Raw genomic sequence first — 25,504 nt, 5'->3', positions numbered from 1 at the left:
TGTGTGTGAGAGAGAGAGAGAGAGAGAGAGAGAGAGAGAGAGAGAGAGAGAGAATCTACCAAGCGCCGCCCCTCGCTTTCATTTCCAAAAAGACAACTGAACCTCTCACCTTTTCTCTTTCAACACAAAAAGGCATCTTCCATGATTCTATCAAAAGAAATCGATCCAAGATCACAGCTACATGCTACAATCACAAAACCCATTAACTTGTCTCCGTGATTCTTTTCGTTCAAAGGAAGAAATAGTCCCATCTATCGCTATCATCCCCACGTCAGGCTTTGCACAGGCCTCTTGCCCACTGGCTGCCCCAGACAGACTCGCACCATTCCTCCCTGACTTGCCTTGCAGATTGATGCGCACGATGCCTCCCTTGTGCGAGCTTCTGTCCTGGTCTGCAGCACCAAGCAGGTCCTACTTTGCATCTATCTTGTCAATGCGCTCCATCCTCGCCGTGCCAAGGTATCAACTGTAGACGGAGGGTATCCACACACCATGCACGAGCTCATCAGGAGGCAACACTAGAGACACAGAATATGGCCAGTCTGCCTGCACCTCTGACAAAAAGAGAGAGACCGCAATGCCCACCTGCGTTGAGGTGAGAGAGAGAGAGAGAGAGAGAGAGAGAGAGAGAGAGAAGGCACTGCGCTCAACCAAGGGAGAGAAGGCACTGTCGACCCTTCGCCTTTGTCTTCAAGCAAGCATAGATTCACTGTTGCATTGTCTTTTCACATTAAAAAACTAGTTTGCCTTGATTGATGCACTGTGGAAATGGTGTGAATTAAAGAAAACGAGCACTGTTGTACCTCTTATTTTGGAGGTTTCGTAACATCTCCTCAAAGCTTTTACCAAAAGCTCCACGACCTCGCAAGACAAATGAAATTTGGCATTAACGGATGTGTGGAGGAGAAAATTTGCAAATAGTAAATTTCATAGATGAAAGATAATGCATTTCGTGCATTGGGATGCTTGTGCCCATCAAAAAAAAGAAAACCATACATACGTATGGTATGGAGTTGGCACCGTTCTCCACATTTATAATAATACCGTAAGGAATGTATCCTTCTCTCGCCACTTTTATCTCCTCTAGTGTTGAAGAGGGACTTATGCTTCTCTTCAAGTGTTTGAGGGACTCTCTTTTGGTAAAAATACCGCATTTACACCAAGAAGAACTCATTACCAATAACATGTATCATTGCCATGCCGTGGTGTACTCCCCATGTGTCTCTTTGTCAAACATTGCATAAGTTCTTCAGTCCTTGTCACCTTCATCTACAGTGTCTTCAATAAAACTGATATAAATTCATTGCTTTAATGTGCACATGATGCTTTTGAGATAACTTAAACGAAATCGAAATACGAAATATAAATTTATTTTGGTATTGGTCATTTGCATCAAAGCACAATCTTGGTTGGATCGGCTCCTAAACCTTCCTTACGCTGTTGCATCACCTTGTCAGTAGTATGTGTTTTGCGTCATCGTTTCTGCGATATCTATGGAATCCATGGCCAAACCTGCAACCAGCAGACAGAGTGAGTTTCCTAGGCAAGATTACCGCCACCAAATACAGCATGACTCAAACAGTATATACACTCTCTCTCAAAATACACTTGCCTGATTGCTGCAAATTTCTACTGCAGGTCGTCTCCATTCCAATAGACGATATTCCAAACAAGAAGCTTCTCAAGCACTTTTTGTGCTTTTTGAAGCCCACCACATTTGGCATACAAATCGACCAAGCCGGTGTCAACCACAACATCTTTTTCAAGAGCTTCTGACTAACAATATAATTGTGAATTTTTGTGCCCATATCAACACCTTGCATAGATTCATATACCTTCAAGATGCATGCATAGGTGATTGCATCTGGAGAGAGGTCCTCGCTTTGCATCTGTTGAAAACAGACTAGAGCTTTCTGGCCATGTCCCTGTGGGAAAAATCTTGCAAATAGTGCTTTCCAAGAGTCCACACTCTAGACAGGAAGCTCCTCAAGCACTTTTTGTGCTCTCTGAAGTGCACCACATTTAGCAAACATGTCAACCAAGACATTGCCAAGCATGACATCTTTTTTCAACAGCCCCTGACTAACAATATTAGTGTGAATTTTTATGCCCATATCAGCATATTGTGTAGAGTCACATGCCTTCAAGATGCATGCGTATGTGATTGCATCTGGAGAGAGGCCGTCACTCTACATCTGTTGAAAACAGCCTAGAGCTTTCTGTCCTGCTCCTGTTGCATGAATCTCGAAATCAATGCACTCCAAGAGACGACAATCTAGACACGAAGCTCCTCAAGCACGTTTTGTGCTTTTTGAAGTGCACCACATTTGGCATACATATCAACCAAGGCATTGCCAAGCACAACATTTTTTTGCAACAGCCCCTAACTAACAATATTAGAGTGCCCATAATAGCATCTTGCATAGAGCCACATGCGTGAATTTTTATACCCATCCATATCAACATCTTGCGCAGAGCCACATGCCTTCAAGATGCACGCATATGGAAAGAGGTCCTTGCTTTGCATCCGCTGAAATCAGCCTAGAGCTTTCTGGCCCTGCGCGTATCCCCTAATCAATGCACTCCAAGAGACGACATTCCGGACAAGAAGCTCCACGTTTTGTGCTTTTTGAAGTGCACCACACTTGACATACATATCAACCACACATTCCCAAGCACGACATTCTTTTGCAACAACCCCTAACTAACAATATTAGAGTGAATTTTCAAGCCCCACATCAGCATCTTGCGTAGAGCTACATGCCTTCAAGATGCACGCATAGGTATTGCTTCTCATTTGCTGAAAACAATGCAGAGCTTCCTGCTACGATCAAGGAATTCGAAGAGATGACAAGAAGCCCCTCAAGCACTTCTTGTGCTTTATGTAGTACACCACATTTACATGTCAACAAAGGCAGTGCTAAGTACGGCATCTCTTTTAAACAGCCTTTGAATTTTTTCGTTTGCTGAAAACAACGCAGAGCTTCTTGGCTACGATCAAGGAATTCGAAGAGATGACAAGAAGCCCCTCCAGCACTTGTTGTGCTTTATGTACTACACCACATTTGGCATACATATCAACAAAGGCAGTGCTAAGTACGGCATCTCTTTTCAGCCTCTGAATTTTTATGCCCAATATCAGCATCTTGCGTAGAGGCACATGCCTGCAAGATGCACGCAGAGGTACATGCCTGCAAGATGCGAGCGTAGGTGATTGTGTCTGGGGAGAGGCTCTCGCTTCGCATTTGCTGAAAACAGCACAACGCTTCCTGGCCAAGTAGCTCTCTCTCTCTCTCTCTCTCTCTCTCTCTCTCTCTCTCGGCGGGCGAGCAGGTCTGTGGCGGGCAGGTCTGGCGCGAGGCTGAAGGTCTATGGCGGGCTGAGCATGAGGCTATGACAGGTTTCATGCGTTAGGGACAAGCAGCACAGTGACTCTCTCTCTCTACACACTCAGTTCGAGCAGCGTGCAACATTCTGTGGGCAACGTGCAACATTCCACAGGGAAGCGCTGCCTGTGCATTAGGGTTTTGGGCGAGAGAGGTGGAGCAAGCAGGAGCTCGCGCGAAGGGCAGGCAGCAGAAGAAGTCCTACGCGTAGCATGTCCTAGCAACCCTACGCGTAGCAAGTCCCAGCAAACGCGCACCCTTCACCTACGCGTAGGAAGTCCCAGCCTTAGAGAAAATTTTAAGCCTTAAGGTAAAAAGCCTTAAGATAAAATATTTTAAGTTTGTCCTATTCTCCCTAGTACCCTACCCCACATTTGGGGCTCGGATTCGATGGATCTGCCTACCGAAGGGGAAGGGCCGGGTGTAGATAGCTACACCACCCCAAAAAAAAACAACAGCTACATTTAAGCGGAGAAACAGAGATACTGTACTATCACCAGGATCATTACGAGTGGGGAAAACGTCCAAGATACATGATGAACTAATGATGGAGAAGGTCTAGATGATGCTCAAATCAGAACTAAACTACATGAGAGATGACATCAGGAAGGAAATGCACGCGAGCGCTGAGAGCTACAGGAACTCCATGTATAGAGACATGATGAGAGAACTAAGGAGAGAGATCCGGGGGATACAGAATGAGGAGATTCAGATCTTGAAAACAGAAGTACGAAACCTAATCAAGGCCGAAGTAAATGTAACATAATGCATTATGCAAAAGAAACTCGATGAGGCAGTAGCAAGTTTTGAAGCATGGAGAACAAATACATGGAAAAGCACATGGGGGAAAAAGATGCAATAATTGAGGAGCTAAAAGGAGAACTTGCGGCTTGCAAATCTGCAACTAAGGAGAAGGGAGACGACCAACCTTCGGTGCTGAAGGAGCTCGAGGACATGAAAGATCAAATGAAAACTCTACGGGAAGGAGATGAACAGAAATCGAAAACGGCATCTTCATGGGCGGAACGTCTTTTTAAGACACAAGAAAAGGTTGATGAAGCACAGAAATGGATTGAGGATGCGAAGAAAGGGAAGGCCCAGATACTTGAGACCACACCTACTTCTACCATTATTAATATGACCATTGAGGAAGAGCAGAAAAGGAAGAATTGGGCTGTGCATGTGCGGGTCACAGGAGTCAAAGACAGAGAGAATGTAGATGAAGAAGTGAAGGAACTGCTACAACGCATGGGCATCACAGAGCCTACTCACACAAGTGCATGGAGAGTGGGCAAGAAAGGAATCGATGAGAAGGGAAACATAAAGGACCGGGCACTTATTCTCCGCTTCCCGAATATAGAAATAAGGAAAGAATTTCTAAAGAAGAGGCCAACTCTTAAGAAACCGGTATTTTCCTGGGAGATGACCTTACATTGGCACAAGTGGCACACATGCAAGAGTTGATGCCAGAGATCAGGGCAGCAAGAGAAAAGGAGAAAATCGCCTTTTATAGAGGAGGGAAAGTAGTGGTTCTAGAAAAGAGCTCAGCATGACGGTGCGAGACCTATGGGGCGACGCTCCAGATAGCGGCGTGGAATTGTAATGGGTCATATAGGCTAGATGTAGGTGCCTTTGAAGACAGCTTTAGGGACAGAGACATAGTTTTCTACTCAGAGACACACCAGATACCGGGACAGCGTATGCCACATGTGAAGGGTTATTTATGGGAAATAGCTGGTCGACCAGACAAGAGATCTCTACAGGGTAGCCGGGGGTCAGGAGGAGTAGCAGTCTTATTTAAAGAGGAGCTGAAACCACTACTACAGATTATCAGGAAAGATGAGCAAGCAAGGTATATGTGGGTGAGAATGAGAGCCGAGACAGGTAGATTTCTATATATCGCTATATGCTACTTCCCTCCAAGTACCTCAGTCTACTCCTCACCTAAAGGACAGTCCCCTTTCTCCGTATTGAATAATGACATATGGGAGTTCTCTAGAGATGGAGACATAGTTCTCTTAGGAGACTTTAATGCCAGAACGGCCAACTCTCAAGCAGTATTCTATGATACTTCTGAGGAAATGCTCAGAGAAGTGGATTTATCACAAAGGGGGCTTACTAGAAACTCACAGGATAAAGAACACACTGAATATGGGAGACATCTCATGGAGATGGCAACCATACATGGTTTGGCCATACTTAATGGTCTAGAGAATTTCCCGTTATCTGGGGGATTCACATGCTTCCCACACAGGCATGGGGCCAGTACAGTGGATTATGTCATGACTTCACCAAGCTTTATTTCTAGTATCAAGGACTTTAAGGTGGGACCCAGACCGGTTGGGATTGCAGTGGATCATGCTCAATGCCTCTCAAGTACAAAGGAAGAAGACACACACAAGATATACTTTCACGCCAGAAACTGATTCAGTCTATGTGGAAAAGATCTATAATAGGATGCGGGCAGCCGAGCCAGTATATACTGTAGAGGAGATTACTTCTCAGTTAACAGAGATACTACATGGAGCAGCACAAGAGGCATAACCACATACTCAACCTGATTAGAAGAGAGGAGCTGGGAACATGCCTCAAAACAGTTGGTATGACGAGGAATGCAGAGAGACGAGAATCCAGGTCCAGAAAGAGCTTACACTTGGGATCATCACATATAAGCAGTCTCGGATTGCTCTTCGGCGTATAGTACGTCGCAAGAAAAGGACATTTTTAGCCAAACTAGAGAAGGATTTATATCAGCTCTTCTTGAGTCAGGACTCACATGAGGCATGGCGCTTATTTCAAGAGCACTCACCGCCTCCGACGATTACTTCTCCTGAGATCTGGGGTCAATATGTAACATCATTATATATGGTATCTGGACAGCCTCCATTACCAGATCCGCTAGAGCCATGCCCTGCTGCTAGTACTTTCTTTACTACGGAAATGGTAGAAAAAGCCATTGATAAGATGAAGACAAGAAGAGCATATGATCATGAAGGTTTAGTAGCAGAACATCTGATCCATGCCAGGGATCTACTTTCAGAAGTCCTTGCTCGGCTGTTTGATCGGGTCATGTGTGAAGGATTACCTGAATCTTGGAAATTATCTACTATCGTTCCTATTTTCAAGTCAGGGGATCCTATGATACCCGGGAACTACCGCACCATTATGGTAGGGCACACTTTGACCCGACTGTAAACATCCATTCTTGAACAAAAATTGAGTAGATGGACAGAGAGTGAGGGCATAAGAGCAACAGGACAAGCTGGATTCAGAAGGGGTTATTCCACTTTAGATCATATTCTTACGCTCAGAGCCATTATTGAGGAAGGAAGAGCAAACGGGAGAAGGATGTATTGTTGCTTTGTGGATTTTCAGAAAGCTTTTGATACAGTACCAAGGGCCAGATTGATGCGCAGGATGCAAGAGTTAGGGGTCCCCAAAGAGATTATTTGGGGGATCATGGCTTTATACGGGTCAGTAACTGGTTATGTACGTACTCCAGAAGGGGATTCCGACATTGTTCATTCCACCGTTGGAGTAAAGCAGGGATGCCCACTATCCCCTACTTTATTTGGTATGTACATAGATGAGGTATCAGATTACATTGATAGAGAGGGTGACAGAGGGGCTCAACTTGCAGGGTCATGGATCCCTTTGTTGTTGTATGCAGATGATATTGTATTGATAGCAGAATCACCAGATGGAATACAAAGGAAGCTAGATGCATTAGATAAATTCGCAGAGGACAGTGGCCTGTCGGTAAACTTGGGTAAAACCAAAGTTATGGTGTTTAACACCACATCGCAGTGGGTCAGGAGATCGGAACCTACATTTGCATATGGCCAGGATACAGTAGAGTACACAGATGCATACACATACCTTGGGGTGGTATTTGCAGGACCGAAGTTTACTCTTAAGAAAGCAGCAGATGCTAGATTATCCAGAACCTCTGCGGCCTTGGGAGGGTTGGAGAGGATGTGTTCACAAGTGCAGTTTCAGGAACCATGAACAAAACTTTGGCTCTTTGATACTGTGGTGGCTTCGGCTATGCTTTATGGGGTCCAGATTTGGGGACCATCTGTGGATCGGGATAATTGGAAGTCATTGGAGAGACCTTTGGTATCTATGATTTCCAGAATGATTAGAGCCAAGGCCTCCGTACCACACGCGATTACCCGAGCGGAACTAGCGGCCCCTCCGATAGAAATTGAAGCTCTTACCCGATCAGTGTCCTTTATACATGGTTTGTAGGATACAAATAATTGCCGATATACTAGACTGGCCCTCGAATCCTCTCAACAATTAGCAATGAAAGGGGATACATCATGCTGGTATGCGCAACTGTCCTCGTGGTTTCGGAGACACGGGTTCAATATGGAAAGATTACCCCCCTTCCAATACTCTCTTGAGGCCTCATCACTGGCAATTACACGAACGGAGATTAATAAAATCATCCGACAGGATCTTATACAGTTGGATACTAAGAGGACATGGGTAGACCCTACACAAGAATTGGGCACGAAGATGGCCGACTACAAAGAAAACTTCCTACAACTATCTGAAGATGGATTTGTGATTCGCCCGAGTTACATGGATACCCACCTGTCTCATGGTTTGAGATGTGCTATTGGTCAGATTTGTACATCCTCACACCAGTTGGAAATTGAATTTGGCAGATTTAGGGGAATCCCACCTGAGAGCAGAATTTGCAAGTTATGCGGAATGGAGCCGGAGACAGAATTACACTATATAAGCCACTGCACAGTATACTATGAGATACGGGGTCGTTTTCATTGCCTCTTTAAAGAAGGCTTTGGACCTCTAGATAGAATCATGTAATACCAAGATCAAAGATGCTTAGGCTTGTACCTACTGGAACTACATCCGCACAGGGATAATCTAATGAGAAGACAAAGAGCACTACAGCCTCAGAGGCCGATCACAGATTTCTTCGGATCGAGAGAAGCAGGAGTGGAAGGAGAAGCAAGAGGCCAACAGCCAGCACAAAGGAGTGCCCACAGTCATACCAAAGGCACGCTAATTGACAAAGCGACTGAGCTTAGGAAATCGAGACGACCACGACCAAGATGCAGAAGCACACTTCACCGGAGGAGACTACAACAAAGGATTAGAAGCATTCTAGCCAGACACCTAGAATGCTCCTAAGAAGTTTATTTAATACTTTGTATTTAGTTTTTCACATTTATTTTCACACTTAGTACTTTAGTACTAAGGTACCCAGACATTGTAACAGATTCACCACTTTTGTATCAGTTTGGTCTCATAGGTCATTCTGGCCTTTTGAAGACGTTAATATAACATTTCATTTCATTTCTCTCTCTCTCCCGGCTAAGTATAGCTTTGACTCACTTTGCGCACCAAAATTAACTTCCTCAAATCAACGGATGCCAAGTGGCATGCCTCCTCTTGCTCCGTTCCAGAAATTGGTATTAGATAATCAAGGTAAAAACTTTTCCCACCAGGCGTCCTTAGCCTCCTTTTTCTCGTATGGAATCTCCCTTAGATTTGACCTTACACAAACACATAGATTTGACCTTAGACAACTAGTTTGCCTTGATTGACTCACTGTGCAGATGGTAAGAAGTAAAATATGATAGTGGTGTGGATTTTACCGCATGGCATAGCTCATGATGATGGCTCCATAGCATCTCTCCTCGAAGCTTTCGCCAAAAGCTCTATGACCTCGTATCACAAATGAGATTTTGCATAAAAAGATGTATGAATGTAAACAATTCCACATTATAATAAAAACAATACAAGATGCATTTCGTGCATTTATAATGCTTGTGCCCATTAAAAAAAGAAAGAAAAAAACCATGCATGGTGTGGAGTTGGCACCGTTCTCCACATTTATAATAATACCGTAGGGAATGTGTCTTTCCCCCGCCACTTTTATCCCCTTCAGTGTTGAAGGGAGACTTATGCTTCTCCTCCAGTGTTGGAGGGACTTTCTTATTGTAAAAATACTACAGCAGTGTTTTATGAAGACATTACCGATGTTTTATGAAGACATGTATCATTCCACATTGCCTTGCCGTGGCGTATTGTCTATGTGTTCCTTTGTTGGGCATCACAAAAATTCTTCAGCCTTTGTCACCTTCATCTACAATCTTTTGAATAAAAATGATGTAAATTTTTTGCTTTAATGTGTACATGATTTAAGCCAAATACTTTTGAGATCACATAAAAGAAATGAAAATACAAAATATAAGTGTACCTTTGGTATTCGATCAACGCACAATCTTGGATGGAGCCGCTTCCAGACCTTCCTTATATTGTTCCGCCACCTTCCCACCAATATGCGTTCTACCATAGTCATCCATTCTGCGACGTTTGGAAACATGTCGATTGGAGTTGAATCCGCCGTAGTGTTCGTCCGTAGGCTCACATGCACACGTACACAAAGTCGTAGTCTTTGGGGCACCCCATTTGACATACATATTGATCAAAATACGGTCAAGCATAACATCTTTCTCCAAATTTCTTTGCTCCGCATCTGTTGAAAATAGCCTAGAGCTTTCTGGCACTGCCCTTTCGAAGCAAATCTTGCAATCATGAGAGACGCCATCACTTCGAATCTGCTATAAACAGACCAAAGCTATCACTCAATAAATGTTGAAAACAGACTAGAGCTTTTTGGCCTGCCCCTGTGGGGTAAATCCTGCAATGAGTGTGTTCCAAGAGTGTGACACTCTAGATAGGAAGCTTTTCAAGAAGTTCTGGTGGTCTCTGAAGTGTAACACATTTAGCAAACATGTCAACCAAGGCATTGTCAAGCACGATATCTTTTTCAACAACCCCTTACAACAATATCAGCGTGAATTTTTATGCCCATAATATCAGCATCTTGCGTAGAGCCACATGCCTTCTCAAGAGAGAGGCCCTTGCTTGATGCAGTCAAGATATGCATGCGCAAGTGATTTCCTCTGGACAAAGGCCCTCACTTTGCATGCGTTGATATCTGTTTTCCTGTGCAGTGACACAACATTTTGCCCAAACACCCTGCAAACCTCTTTGTTGATTGGCATGATTCATAAGATACATTGAAAAAAATTCTGGTTTGTCCAATAACGAGCTCTAATCTTGCTCTTAAGGTCACACTATTTTAGAACAAGGCAATTACCGTGTGGTACTAGGGCCAGGTATTTACAATGTATGTGAAAAGGAGTGCAAGTATGAACAAAAAAGCTTCTTTTATGTAAAGAGAGGAGTAATAGCCTCATTGACAGAGGCACAATATCTTCTCTGGAAGCTTTTGAATATTACTCTTATTGCACAGGTGCAAAGTAGCCGAGAGCAACTTGTGCTGTTTCTAGACCTTTTAAAACATTCACACCTTGCAACATAACCACAAAATTCTCATTCTAAATACTAGCACCTCCATCACATTCAAGTATTGAGATAAAAATCAGGTATCCCAATGCAAAGCATCTCTGCAGAATAATCATAAAGAAGAATCATCTTACCCCTACAACGATCCCATGTTCACCTAGAGCCAAAATAAAAAAAATCAATTTTTGCTTCAACATCTGCAATTGCTTGATGCAGGGGAGCCTTGGAATGGCTTGCTTGGTCAACTTTCTTTCGATATACTTCGAGGCATTCCTGTTCAAGCTGTAGCAACATCTTGTCTCTCTCTCCATCGCTTTCTCCAACTTCATCCCATATGTACTGTCAATGAGGCAATCAAAAACCTTAAATATATTGACATGATAGCAAGTAGTAAGTAGAAGGGAGGAGGGCCTTGCTAAAGTCGTAATAGCATACTTGTTGCATACGCATGCCTATCAGATCACCTTACACTGGCATTGGGCTAAAACAACATTCAACACGAAAAAACAAAAGAGCAAACCTACAGCTCATGTAGCAGAGAGCCACACGTGGTATCAGCGGGAATCTCCACGAAGCTCATGGCATTCACTAAGTTAGAACCAGATGAGCTGCTTTCAAAATTCTCTAGGATTGCGGTAACACATGAAAGAATTTGTGGTGAAGACAAAGCCTTAGTGATTGAAGCACTGGTAATGTTTACCAAAGGAGGTAGCTAGCTACGAGAAGAAGAGTGATGGTCTGTCCTTCTCTTACTGGTAATGTCACATTCCTTCAAGACAAAAGTATAGTTGACTGAATGGTGAGAGATACTCTCGCTTTGGATCTGCTAAAAACAGCCTAGAGCTTTCTATTCTTGCTCTTGTTGCACATATCCTGTAATCAGTGCGTGCCAAGAGATGTCATTCCGGACAAGAAACTCCTCGAGCACTTTTTATGCTTTCTGAAGCATACCACATTTGACATACATATCGACCAAGGGAGTGCCAACCACAACCTCTATTTTCAAAAGCCTCTGACGAACAAAGAAATTGTGAATTTTTGTGCGCATATCACCATCTTACATAGAGCCACATGCCTTCAAGATGCATGTGTAGGTGATTGCATCTGGACAAAGGCCCTCACTGTGCATCTGCTGAAAATAGCCTAGAGCTTTCTAGCCCTACTCGTGTTGTGCGTATCCTGCAATCAGTGCATTCCAAGAGATGCTGTTCCGAACAAAAAGCTCCTCGAGCACTATTTGTGCTTTCTCAAGTGCACCACATTTGGCATACACATCGACCAAGGGAGTGTCACCATGACACCTCTTTTCAATAGCATCTAAGTAACAATATGATCCTGAATTTCTGTGTCCATATCAACATCTTGCGAAGAGCCACATGCCTTTAAGAGATACACGTAGGCGACTGCGTCTCGATATAGCTCTCGCTTCACATATGCTGCAAACAGTCCACAGCTATCATCATGAATTTCTGTGTCCATATCAGCATCTACTGAAAACAGTCCACAGATTCCTAGCCCTGCTCCTCTTGTGCATATCTTGCAATCAGAGCATTCAAAGAGATGCCACTCCGAACAGTAAGCTCCTCAAGCACTTTCTGTGCTTTCTCAAGTGCACCATCTTGGCACTGTCTTGGTATACATGCCAAGACAGTGCCAAGTACCTCATTTTTTTCCGACAACCCTGCAGTCAGTGCATTCAAAGAGATACCACTCCAAACAGTAAGCTCCTCAAGCACTTTTCTGTGCTTTCTCAAGTGCAACACATTTGGTATACATGCCAAGACAGTGCCAAGTACCTCGTTTTTTGCCCATATCAGCATCTGCATAATGCCACATGCCTTGAAGATACAAGCGTAGGTGATTGCATTTGGGAGAGCTGCCCTCTCTTTGCATCTGCTGAAAAAAGCCCAGCGCTTCCTGGCCCTGCCTTTGTTGGGCATATCCCACGATCAGAGCATTCCAAGAGATAGCATTCCAGACAGGAAGCTCATCAAGCACTTTTTGGGCTTTATGAAGAACACCGCATTTGAGTGATTTCCGCCTCCCAACACCGCATTTGAGTGATTTCATCTGGGAGGCCGCATTTTGTGCAACATGATGACAAGGATAAGAGAAAGTGGGGCACCTCTATAGCTTAGCCTCCCCTGCAGCTTGAGAACATATAAACCAAACACAAAAGACCTGCAAATGACCTTCAAAATCCTCTTCTCACATCAACTCAAGCCATCGGCCATGAGGAATTACAGCTCACGCCGACCTCAAGCTCTACAATGGCGAGTTGGGAACACCAATGAGGTTGTAAACCAAATCACCTGCAATCTGCATGCAAGGACACCAAGAGGCCCAAATCTTGACACCAAACACCTGCGGCTGTATAGCTGCTCGGGCTCAGCTCAATAACAAGATAGCAAGCTCGTATATCTAGAGGTGGCTCATAGACTCGCCAGAAATGCATAATCAGCCATAGTAACTCCACATGTCGCATACATAGTTCCTGCCATAAACCCCAAAGGTCTGAACTAGGAAAAGGGATGAATCAGTACACATGCATCACATAAGGTGCCCTTTTTCCTCCCAACATGAGGCGTTGCCCTTCCTTCTACACGCGACCTCTTCTCCTCTCTTCTAACCTCGGCTGCCAGCTGCACTTGATGGCGTTTTCTTCTTCTTCCTGATCAGCTAGGGCTGCATCTTCATCCTGATCATATGGACAAACAGAGGCTCCCTTTACCAACCAGCTCAATAACAAGATAGCAAGCTCGTATATCTAGAGGTGGCTCATAGACTCGCCAGAAATGCATAATCAGCCATAGTAACTCCACATGTCACATACATAGTTCCTGCCATAAACCCCAAAGGTCTGAACTAGGAAAAGGGACGAATCAGTATACATGCATCACATAAGGTGCCCTTTGTCCTCCCAACATGAGGCGTTGCCCTTCCTTCTACAGGCGACCTCTTCTCCTCTCTTCTCACCTCGGCCGCCAGCTGCACTTGATGGCGTTTTCTTCTTCTTCCTGATCAGCTAGGGCTGCATCTTCATCCTAATCATATGGACAGACGGAGGCTCCCTTTACCAACCAGTTCCAACTCTTTCTATTCCCAGCTGATGGCACACTCTCCAACTACTGGCCGACGGCACCTCCTCCTGAATATAGCACCCCTCACTTGCCTCCTGCTTTTGCTGCTCTTCTCTCTATATCCAGCCGCCTGGGACCATGGCTTCCTCTTCTTATAGTCGATGGCAACTCCACCTACTTGCAGGATGGCGGCCTCTCTTCGTACTGTAGCAGCCCCTCATTTCTTGAGCATGGCCACCTGCTTCCCCCTATGTGTTCATGTTGGAAGCTTGTCTCCCTCTTGACTAGGCTGCCTCTTCACCCCCCCTCATAACTGCGAGCTACACCTCCTGATCTGCCTTCCATGATCGCCTGTATTCAGAGCCCTCCCTTCTCAGTTGGTGGCCTCAGCCCTTCTCTATCTGGTCCCTGTAGCCCTCTCTAGCGCACCTCCTCTCAACTCCTGTTGCCCTCTCTTCACTTGGTTGTTAGCGCAGTTGCCCCTTTCAATTTAAATGACTCCTCAATTAAGCATGGCGACCTCACTTGCTTGGAGACCAATACCCTCCTGTAGCTTGGCAACATCCTCAGCCTCATGCATCCATCATGGCCATCATTTGCTTCATCATGCCTCCATAGGATCTGGCGTAGATGGCGAAGGGGGAGGGTTGGAAAAATCTCCTGGTGGGGAAAATCCTTCATCGCCTCTCTCATGCTCATCACCTGAATGCGAAGTATCCATTCCGCTTCGGGTGACGACCATGCACTATGATCTTGGGGTCTTAAGCTCGCGAGGAACTTGGGTTCTTGAGGGTCTTGAGGTTCTTGAGGTCCTTGATCTGTGAGAATCTAGGGTTCTTGAGGTTCTTGAGTCTTGAGGGTCTTGGGTTCTTGGGGTTCTTGAGGTTTTCTTTCGCTTGCAAATCGCGTTGAGAAGGATCTTCTCTTCACCCGAGTTCTACCCTTTTCTGCGGGCGCACCCCTTGGCGGCCTTGCGCTCACACCAAGATTGCTTTTTTCCACCTCACGTCGATTGGCCGGCCGCTAAGTGCACGGTCCGCTCTCAATGAGTGAAAAGAGACACAAGGGGAGGCTGGACAAGCCCTTCTTTCTTGGGATTCCTGTCACTCTTCAACAAAACACGATTAGGAATCGCCACGCCCAAGTAAACTTGGGTTCGTGCGATTGCAACAAGCAAAAAAATTCTTGTGGTTCTTGTGGTTCTTTCCTTGAGTAATGCAGAACACTTCCAAAGCTCTGATACCAATGTAAGGTGCAGCGGAATGAATGTTATATTTTCTCAAGATTAGTGATCTTTATTGCTCAAGGTTCCTTTTAGTTCTTAGGGAAAGAGAGAGCCTTCCATCTTGTAGAGTGCTGTGATCACGACAAAGTGGGTGGATATTGTGCGTGCAAGTGAATGAGACTGAGAGAAGGAGAGAGAAGAGATACAACACCGAGAGGTTGTAAAACCCTCCTCCGAAGGCCCCACTCTCGTCGGCGAGAGTGGTCTACTTTGATTGCACAAAGGTGTACAATGCGTATGCAATGGACAGATGCAAGTTGGACTATGCCGATGACGACGACGGTGATGGCGACGATGACTTGATGGCTTAAATCTGTGATCTTGTATTGGCTGAATTCGGGGACTGTTTGGTGGCTGAAAATGAATGTTTTGGCTGTGTTTTCTTGGGCTAAACTTGGGGGGACTTCTGCAACCAACTTTGGGATGATCTGCTTCTATTCATCTGCTGACAAACTGCGTCTTTCAAAGGCTGAATTTTTTCTGCAAAAACGCTACCAAAATCTGAGATCTTCTGGCGTTTTTGGCTGAAGTTGCTAGGGCTCTGCTGAGGTTGGAAGCACTGGAAAGGGCTGAGGTACTGCTGCTGAAAAACGCTGGTCTGGAAGGGCTGAAATTGGCTGATCTGATGCAAAGGCATAGCGTTAGTAAAAACGCTGCATAGGCCAGGCTGTTGGTGAGCAAAACGCCAGCAAGGGAAACAAGATGGCGATATCTGCAAGGGGATGAGACACCAGGGGTAGGGCCTGATGGCGATGATGGATCTAGGGAAAAACGCCAGGCATGGGAGGTGGATGGCGAGGGATCTTGATGTTGCTAAATTGGCTTTATCTCACAGAAAAATAATTCTAAATGAATTATTGGATTTATAAGTGAGAGGGTTTTCTTGCTTGGAACACCAAGAAACTAATTCTAAATGAATTATTGGAATTTTAAGTGAGGGTGGGTTTTTCTCACTGGAGACATCCGAGTACAGAGTATTCCTAGTGCGTCATTCAAAGTAATGACGGGAGCACTGTGAACGGGAATATCTGTAAGGCCACCAAGAACGGGTACTTCTGATGTGTCACATCGGATGGGTGACAGGGAGCATCAGGAAGAAGTATCCGACCATCCGGGAACGGACATCTCTGATGCGTCATAGGATGGGTGACATAGAGCATCGTGAAGGGGATTGTACCGTAAGTTCGGTAGGAAAGGACTAGGTGATGGGTATTCCTGATGCGTCACAAGGTGGGTGACGGGTGCATCAGAAAGGGGATATCCATAGTCGAGAGTAAATCCGAACTGGAAAGAGGAATACGCGTAAAGACGCAAGCACAAGAATAAAGATGGGTTCTGAGAAGCTTTTCTTAAAAAGCGGAATATTTTAACGAGTTTTTCGGGAAGAGCAGACGCTTTCCCGCGAGGAATCTATGTTTGCATTGCATTCGTGCATGTGGTTGCATCCAGGGACACCTGGGAAGTGCTGTGAAAGCATTGTTTTTAACTTATAAGGTTTTATTGAGTTTTTGGGCAGGTTCAGGCCAATTTTTAAAATATGCCGGCCGTCCACTTAATAAGTGGGCAGCCACTTAGAAAATAAAGCAACAAAACCAGCCAGCGAGTTCTCTCTCCCTATTTCGGATAGAACAGAAAAAAAAAAAGACGAAAAAACAAAAAAAAACGGCCGCAATTTCTCCTCGAGCAGCTATTCGTGCCGTGGTGAAGGAGGTATAAAAGCACCACATGCCCTCACTGAAGGGAGGTTGCTAGTGCCAGCAAGAGAAGACTCTGCCGCCAGAAGACGCGAGAGATCGCGAGACTACGAAGCACGGAAGTCGCTTTTCTCGCGCAAGAGCGACAGGCACCTATTGTGGATTCGCCATACGAATTGTTGTCGTGTGTTTGCAGGTACTTCATCGCGAAGGAGAAGCAGGAAGGCTTCGGCCTACGCTTGGGAATTCCGAAAACGGAATTCGGAAATTGTCTGCGGAGTCTCACCTCCGAGTACAGACGGAAAAAGGATTGAGAGCTTGTCTCTCGGATTTCCCTTACGGGAAGGAACGACCATCGAGTCAGAGATTTAGAACGGAGGGGTTTTCTCCGGTTCTTGTGCTTGTAAAAAGATTCTCCCTAATAAAGAATACTCTTTAAGGGGGGGGACCAGCCCATCTTCTGGTCCCCAGTACTGTGTCGATCTTCTCTCTCTCTATATATCCTTTGGCTTCAGTATTAAGTGATAAATTCTATTTATCCGAGTATATTTTATATTGTTATGCGCTCCCATTTGTGACACTTGATGCTGAGGGGCGTACTGCTGAGAAGTTGCCTGTTGAGCGGGAAGCTCCAACTGCCTCTTCTACCAAAAAGTGCTAACTTGGGTTTGCTTATATATTAACTTAGCAAAATTGCTTTACCTACTTTTGTTGGAAAGTCACTTAAAAATAATAAGTGAAAATAACCAAAAATAGGAAAATAGGCTAAATGCACTGGAAAATTCCCCTAACTGATGCTAATGGATTCTGATGGGAATTCCGATGATCATGCTGTGTGCAACCGGAGGATATGCATCTATGCTAAGTGACTGGGCATGCACGGTCTACGAATAGACTCACAAAAGTGCCAGATCACTTCTAGTCTAACTTGACTGGACTTGACGGAAACCCTGCTATGGTGTAGCTTGTCCACAGACACATAGGGTTGGATGTGTCACGTGACAGGGAAGCCCGCCCACCTCTTTTTCCGAACCCCCTTTCACAGCTTGCCGCTTCCATTCCATACTACGTCCAAATACGTCCCTTTTCCAAGTCAAGGCATCGTCTTTTCACCAAAGCTGAGGTTCAAAACTCTTTTTACCTGAGCATTAGCCGATCACTCATGTACCCATTTAGGTTTGAGTTTCAAAGACAGTTGGGCTCATCAATTCATCCAACAAAAAACCTAATACGACATCCATTATCGCAAGAAACCAGATACATAGATGACCATCAAACTTTGATAGCACAGCAAGCGAGGACTCTCGCAACCAGGAGATCAACACTCGAAGAGGAAGAACCTCAAGGAACATCATTCAGAGCATTGACGGCAAGCAGAAAAGCCTATTTAAAAACCCATGATTACTCGACAACCCTCATTATCAGGTCTATATGAAAACATTTCCTCATGGTCGCCAGTCCAAGATAAAATGAGCAGCCACCAGGCACTGTCACTCATTACCTTCGATGTCTAATTATGAAAGAAAAGCCTGGAAAAGACTTCCCAAAAAACGCCTGATATAGCTTGGCAACCCCCCTAGCCTGCTAGAGCATTCATGCTCAACAGTAGCAAATGACTCGACTTTCGGACTAAAACCAAACAGTACTTATATTTCTGTACATAATGTACATTGCGTATCGACGAGCTAGAGACTACTTCGTGTGTTTGTCACACGAACTGCGAGAACACTCTACTCCAGCAGCCATTTTTCTTTGGCATAGGGATCTACCTCTCTTGCCTCCGTCTATACGCCTTGCACGAATGAATACTAGTTGCAACAATTGCATGCCATACTGTGTAGCCACTGCCAAAACCGGTTGCTCAAGGTATTCATCTCTCCATAAACCACAGTAGAACAACCGCCTCATGTCAAGCTCCCAGAATTTGTAGCTAACGGCTTCTTCATGAAATGTTTCCATGCACTCATACTTTGATTGCACTAAGGTGTACAATGCGTATGCAATGGACAGATGCAAGTTGGACTATGCCGATGACGACGACGGTGATGGCGACGACGACTTGATGGCTGAAATCTGTGATCTTGTATTGGCTGAATTCGGGGACTGTTTGGTGGCTGAAAATGACTGTTTTGGCTGCGTTTTCTTGGGCTAAACTTGGGGGGACTTCTGCAACCAACTTTGGGATGATCTGCTTCTATTCATCTGTTGACAAACTGCGTCTTTCAAAGGATAAATTTTTGCTGCAAAAACGCTACCAAAATCTGAGATCTACTGGCGTTTTTGGCTGAAGTTGCTAGGGCTCTGCTGAGGTTGGAAACGCTGGAAAGGGCTGAGGTACTGCTGCTGAAAAACGCTGGTCTGGAAGGGCTGAAATTGGCTGATCTGATGCAAAGGCGTAGCGTTAGTAAAAACGCTGCATAGGCCAAGCTGTTGGTGAGCAAAACGCTAGCAAGGGAAACAAGATGGTGATATCTGCAAGGGGATGAGACACCAAGGGTAGGGCCTAATGGCGATGCTGGATCTAGGGAAAAACGCCAGGCATGGGAGGTGGATGGCGAGGGATCTTGATGCTGAGGGGGGTACTGCTGAGAAGTTGCCTGTTGAGCGGGAAGCTCCTGCTGCCTCTTCTACCAAAAAGTGCTAACTTGGGTTTGCTTATATATTAACTTAGCAAAATTGCCCTACCTACTTTTGTTGGAAAGTCACTTAAAAATAATAAGTGAAAATAACCAAAAATAGGAAAATAGGCTAAATGCACTGGAAAATTCCCCTAACTGATGCTAATGGATTCTGATGGGAATTCCGATGATCATGCTGTGTGCAACCAGAGGATATGCATCTATGCTAAGTGACTGGGCATGCACGGTCTACAAATAGACTCACAAAAGTGCCATATCACTTCTGATCTAACTTGACTGGACTTGACGGAAACCCTGCTATGGTGTAGCTTGTCCACAGACACATAGGGTTGGATGTGTCACGTGACAAGGAAGCCCGCCCACCTCTTTTTCCGAACCCCCTTTCACAGCTTGCCGCTTCCATTCCATACTACTTCCAAATACGTCCCTTTTCCAAGTCAAGGCATCGTCTTTTCACCAAAGCTGAGGTTCAAAACTCTTTTTACTTGAGCATTAGCCGATCACTCATGTACCCATTTAGGTTTGAGTTTCAAAGACAGTTGGGCTCATCAATTCATCCAACAAAAAACCTAATACGACATCCATTATCGCAAGAAACCAGATACATAGATGACCATCAAACTTTGATAGCACAGCAGGCGAGGACTCTCGCAACCAGGAGATCAACACTCGAAGAGGGAGAACCTCAAGGAACATCATTCAGAGCATTGACGGCAAGCAGAAAAGCCTATGCATGATGTCAAAAACCCATGATTACTCGACAACTCTCATTATCAGGTCTATATGAAAACATTTCCTCATGGCAGCCAGTCCAAGATAAAATGAGCAGCCATCAGGCACTGTCACTCATTACCTTCGATGTCTAATTATGAAAGAAAAGCTTGGAAAAGACTTCCCAAAAACTGCCTGATATAGCTTGGCAACCCCCCTAGCCTGCTAGAGCATTCATGCTCAGCAGTAACAAATGACTCAACTTTCGGACTAAAACCAAACAGTACTTGTATTTCTGTACATAATGTACATTGCGTATCGACAAGCTAGAGACTACTTCGTGTGTTTGTCACACGAACTGCCAGAACACTCTAATCCAGCAGCCATTTTTCTTTGGCATAGGGATCTACCTCTCTTGCCTCCGTCTAAACGCCTTTCACGAATGAATACTAGTTGCAACAATTGCATGCCATACTGTGTAGCCACTGCCAAAACCGGTTGCTCAAGGTATTAATCTCTCCATAAACCACAGTAGAACAACCGCCTCATGTCAAGCTCCCAGAATTTGTAGCTAACGGCTTCTGCATGAAATGTTTCCATGCACTCATACTGCCCATTTTGTGCACTTGATGCCCATTTTACTCCTTGTAACTTGCAGAAACATTCATTCCTGATCTTCAACCATGCAGACATGACTAAGACTGAGCTGAGAATGTAAGAAAACATCAACAAGGCACATGTTTGCAAAGTTTCATACAATTCGTTACTATATCGTTGCTGAAGCTTCAAGAACTCTATCCTTGCTTCGGCCCTTTGAACTTTGAGGGTCATACATGCGTCCATTTCAATTGTGGGCTCGTCAAAACCCCATTTGGTATCAAAGCTAGAGTCACGACCATCAACACCAAAACAAAACTGCTTGCATGCATCGGAGTAGGCTACTTTTGGCTCAGTATAAACCGAAACAATGCTTGCATTGGGCACCTGTAAAGCCTCAGTTTGGACGCATGCACCTTCTAACCCATCATCCTGATCTTCCAAGGCAGCCAGAAAATCTCCTATTGTCGTCTCCTCATCAACAAAATCAGCAGGACGTGCAAAACTGTCAGCCTTAGTGCGAATTCCAGAATCCAGATGCATCATACCTTCATCGACACAAACATGTATGTCGTTATCCATGTCTGCTTCAGCATCCAGAAAACCCCATTCAGGATTGTCATCCTCATCAACATACCTCTCATTCTGCATCAGGTTTTTAGATAATTTCTCGACAAAAAACTTTGTACAACATTCAATTTCACAACCCACAGCGAGAGCATTTTCTTCTGACGATATATCCTCATTAAAAACACTGTACATGGGCTGATTATTGTCAGCTTCATCATCTGAAATTGGACCAGCATCCTTGTTCAAGGAAGATGGTACCTCATCATCCATACAGCAATCCAACTCTCCCAGAGTGGATCTATCATGCGCATCTCTCACATGTACATTTGATTGTTTTGCATCACTCATCTTCCTCTCCTGCTTCAGAAAAGCGAGCATACTCTTTAAATCTGAGAATTCCATGCATGCAGCTTCCACACCTAAAAGACCAGGCAAGGTGCCAATGAACAAAAACATTTCCATTTCCGCATCAAGGACTACATTCTCGAGCACTTCCATCTCCTGCTTCAGACTGTGGAACCTCCAATAATGCATATCCAGGTCATGCAACCGCAATTTTCCCATCCTATCATTCATTCTAATGAGCATGTCATCGAGGACAATAATCTATGCAGCTTTATTTGCTCACCACTTGCAAACTTAAGGTACTAGAATCAACAAATCCTCAGTGGGCGAGCACCAAAAACATGACAAGGAGAAGCGAAAGCGGGGCACCTCTATAGCTTAGCCTCCCCTGCAGCTTGAGAACATATAAACCAAACACACAAAAGACCTGCAAATGACCTTCAAAATCCTCTTCTCACATCAACTCAAGCCATCAGCCATGAGGAATTACAGCTCACGCCAACCTCAAGCTCTACAATGGCGAGTTGGGAACGCCAATGAGGTTGTAAACCAAATCACCTACAATCTGCATGCAAGGACACCAAGAGGCCCAAATCTTGACACCAAACACCTGTGGCTGTATAGCTGCTCGGGCTCAGCTCAATAACAAGATAGCAAGCTCGTATATCTAGAGGTGGCTCAGAGACTTGCCCGAAATGCATAATCAGCCATAGTAACTCCACATGTCGCATACATAGTTCCTGCCATAAACCCCAAAGGTCTGAACTGGGAAAAGGGACGAATCAGTACGCATGCATCACATAAGGTGCCCTTTGTCCTCCCAACATGAGGCGTTGCCCTACCTTCTACAGGCATCCTCTTCTCCTCTCTTCTCACCTCGGCTGCCAGCTGCACTTGATGGCGTTTTCTTCTTCTTCCTGATCAGCTAGGGATGCACCTTCATCCTGATCATATGACGGAGGTCCCCTTTACCAACCAGTTCCAACTCTCTCTATTCCCAGCTAATGGCACACTCTCGGACTACTGGCCAACGATTCACCTCCTCCTGAATATAGCACCCCTCACTTGCCTCCTGCTTTTGCTGCTCTTCTCTCTATATCCAGCTGCCTGGGACCATGGCTTCCTCTTCCTCACTTTGCATCCGCTGAAAACAGGCTAGAGCTTTCTCACCCTGCTCCTCTTGTGCATTTTCTGCAATCAATGAATTCCAAGAGAGCACTTTATGTGCTTTCTCGAGTGCACCACATTTGGCATACATGCCAAGGCCATGCCAAGTATGTCGTTTTTTAAGGAGGTCACTTCACTATTAGTAAGAGGGGTGACATCCTCACGTCAGTGGCAAGCGGGAATATTTGGAATTTCGAGCAATAGTATAATCCAACATTGGTACGCCGAAGTGGGGATCATCGACGTCCCAGCTGTGTTTATTGGGCAAGGCAAGCGCAAGTTTCCTCAATTGATCTCTCTATACTTCTGCAGTTTTTCTTCGCCTCACCTGGTACAAACTCTCCCAGCCTCCTCTTCTTGTCTTCTAAGTGGTGCTTCTCCTCCCTACTCGCGGCATGTGAATCCTAGTCATCCAACTTTTCTGCATGACACAACAGTGGAAGACATCACAGGTGTGAGGGGACTTTGGAGTGGTAATTATCCCATCCACACTAGGCTGGTCTCTTAGCAAAAAGTAGTACTGCAAGATGGCGAACACCTGTTGTGCAGAAAAGTTGGATGACTAGGATTCAACAATTCATTGATGGTGTTAGCTTCAAATACCTTCGAAAAAGTGTGCTTGGTGTTGCCTTGGTCCACACATATCCGTTTTCTCTCCCAACACGGCCAAGCATGCAGCAATAAAGGCTATTGAAGAAAAAATGGAGAGCAAGAGAACGAGTCTCTCTTTTGTGAGCTCACTTGAAGATTGTGATAAGCAGAAGGTTAAGCCCTCACTTTGCATCCGCTGAAAACAGCCTAGAGTTTTATCACCCTGCTCCTCTTGTGCATTTTCTGCAATCAATGAATTCCAAGAGATGCCACTCCAAAAAGTAAGCTTCTCAAGCCTTTATGTGCTTTCTCAAGTGCACCACATTTGGCATACATGCCAAGGCAGTGCCAAGTATGTCGTTTATTAAGGAGGTCACTTCACTATTGGTAAGAGGGGTGACATCCTCACGTCAGTGGGAACGGGCATATTTGGAATTTCGAGCAGTAGTATAACCCAACATTGGTACGCCGAAGTGGGGATCATCGACCTCCCAGCTGTGTTTATTGGGCAAGGCAAGCGCAAGTTTCCTTAGTTGATCTCTCTATACTTCTGCGGTTTTTCTTCGCCTCACCTGGTACAAACTCTCCCAGCCTCCTCTTCTTGTCTTCTAAGTGGTGCTTCTCCTCCCTACTCGCGGCATGTGAATCCTAGTCATCCAACTTTTCTGCATGACACAACAGTGGAAGACATCACAGATGTGAGGGGACTTTGGAGTGGTAATCATCCCATCCACACTAGGCTGCTCTCTTAGCAAAAAGTAGTACTGCAAGATGGCGAACACCTGTTGTGCAAAAAAGTTGGATGACTAGGATTCAGCAATTTATTGATGGTGTCAGCTTCAAATAGCTTCGAAAAAGTGTGCTTGGTGTTGCCTTGGTCCACACATATCCGTTTTCTCTCGCAACACGGCCAAGCAAGCAGCAATAGAAAAAATGGAGAGCAAGAGAACAAGTCTCTCTTTTCTGAGCTCATTTAAAGATTGTGATAAGCAGAAGGTTAAGCCCTCACTTTGCATCCGCTGAAAACAGCCTAGAGCTTTCTCACCCTGCTCCTCTTGTGCATTTTCTGCAACCAATGAAATCCAAAAGATGCCGCTCCAAAAAGTAAGCTCCTCAAGCACTTTATGTGCTTTCTCAAGTGCACCACATTTGGCATACATGCCAAGGCAGTGCCAAGTATGTCAGTTTTTTCCAACAACCCCTGGCTAACAATATCATCGTGAATTCTTTTGCCCATATCAGCATCTTGCGTAATGCCACATGCCTTCAAGATACAAGCGTAGGTGATTGCATTTGGAGAGCTGCCCTCTCTTTGCATATGCTGAAAACAGTCCAGTGTTCCTGGCCCTACCCCTATTGGGCATGTCCCACATGCCTTCCAGATACAAGCGTGGGTGATTGCATTTGGTGAGCTGCCCTCTCTTTGCATCTGCTGAAAACAGACTAGCGCTTCCTGGCCCTACCTCTGTTGGGCATATCCCGCGGATCAGAGCATTCAAAGAGACGGCATTCTAGACAGGAAGATCGTCGAGCACTTTTTGTGCTTTATGAAGTACACCACATTTGGCATACATCTGGAGCAAGGCATACTTGAGGCCTCTCTCTCTCTCTCTCTCTCTCTCTCTCTCTCTCTCTCTCTCTCTCTCGGCCTGCAGTGAAACAAAAGCGCACAGTTCTCTCTCTTTCTCTCTCTCTCCAGCCTGCAGTTTTCTCTCAAGCGCACAGTTCAGCGCATAGTTCTCTCTCTCCGGCATGCAGTGAGCCAAAGCGCACAGTTCGTTTTCTCTCTCTCTCTCTCTCTCTCTCTCTCTCTCTCTCTCTCTCCGGCATGATGTAACGATTATAGAAGCATGTATGCAAAGCAAACAAATTATCTTCGTCAATTACCTCTACTCTGCAATGCTTGTTGCTGCTGTCCGGCTCGCTTTACCGCACAGTTCTCTCTCTCTTTACCACACAGTTCTGTCCGCTGCTATCCGGCTCTGCAATTGCGCTCTCTGTGAAGTACCCACATCCCACCAACACCAGCAGAGACAAGCCTTGTCTGGTCTACGCGAGGGTGGCGAGGCTCAATGCAAACCTTGAT

The 25,504-nt window shown here is 45.1% G+C and overlaps 1 protein-coding gene and 1 long non-coding RNA gene across 2 annotated transcripts; both read right to left on the bottom strand.

The window, feature by feature from the left end:
- LOC147418767 (uncharacterized) lies at positions 1-25,504 on the bottom strand. The gene is made up of 5 exons (XR_015187101.1): positions 25,306-25,504; positions 9,625-9,985; positions 9,402-9,517; positions 9,020-9,082; positions 1-1,512 (listed from the first exon to the last, which is right to left on the bottom strand). It is a non-coding gene; the product is annotated as an uncharacterized LOC147418767 (long non-coding RNA).
- On the bottom strand, positions 20,240-25,311 carry LOC147418768 (uncharacterized). The gene has a single exon (XM_086505539.1). It carries the CDS (start codon positions 21,901-21,903, stop codon positions 20,659-20,661), a length of 1,245 nt encoding a protein of 414 aa, XP_086361665.1. The 5' UTR covers positions 21,904-25,311; the 3' UTR covers positions 20,240-20,658.

The sequence above is a fragment of the Adiantum capillus-veneris genome, chromosome 29, assembly GCF_014529385.1.
Source record: "Adiantum capillus-veneris isolate H3 chromosome 29, ASM1452938v2, whole genome shotgun sequence".
Taxonomy (NCBI): Eukaryota; Viridiplantae; Streptophyta; class Polypodiopsida; order Polypodiales; family Pteridaceae; genus Adiantum; species Adiantum capillus-veneris.
The sequence above is the reverse complement of the archived record's forward strand: the minus strand, read 5'-3'. Positions and strand labels throughout refer to the sequence as shown.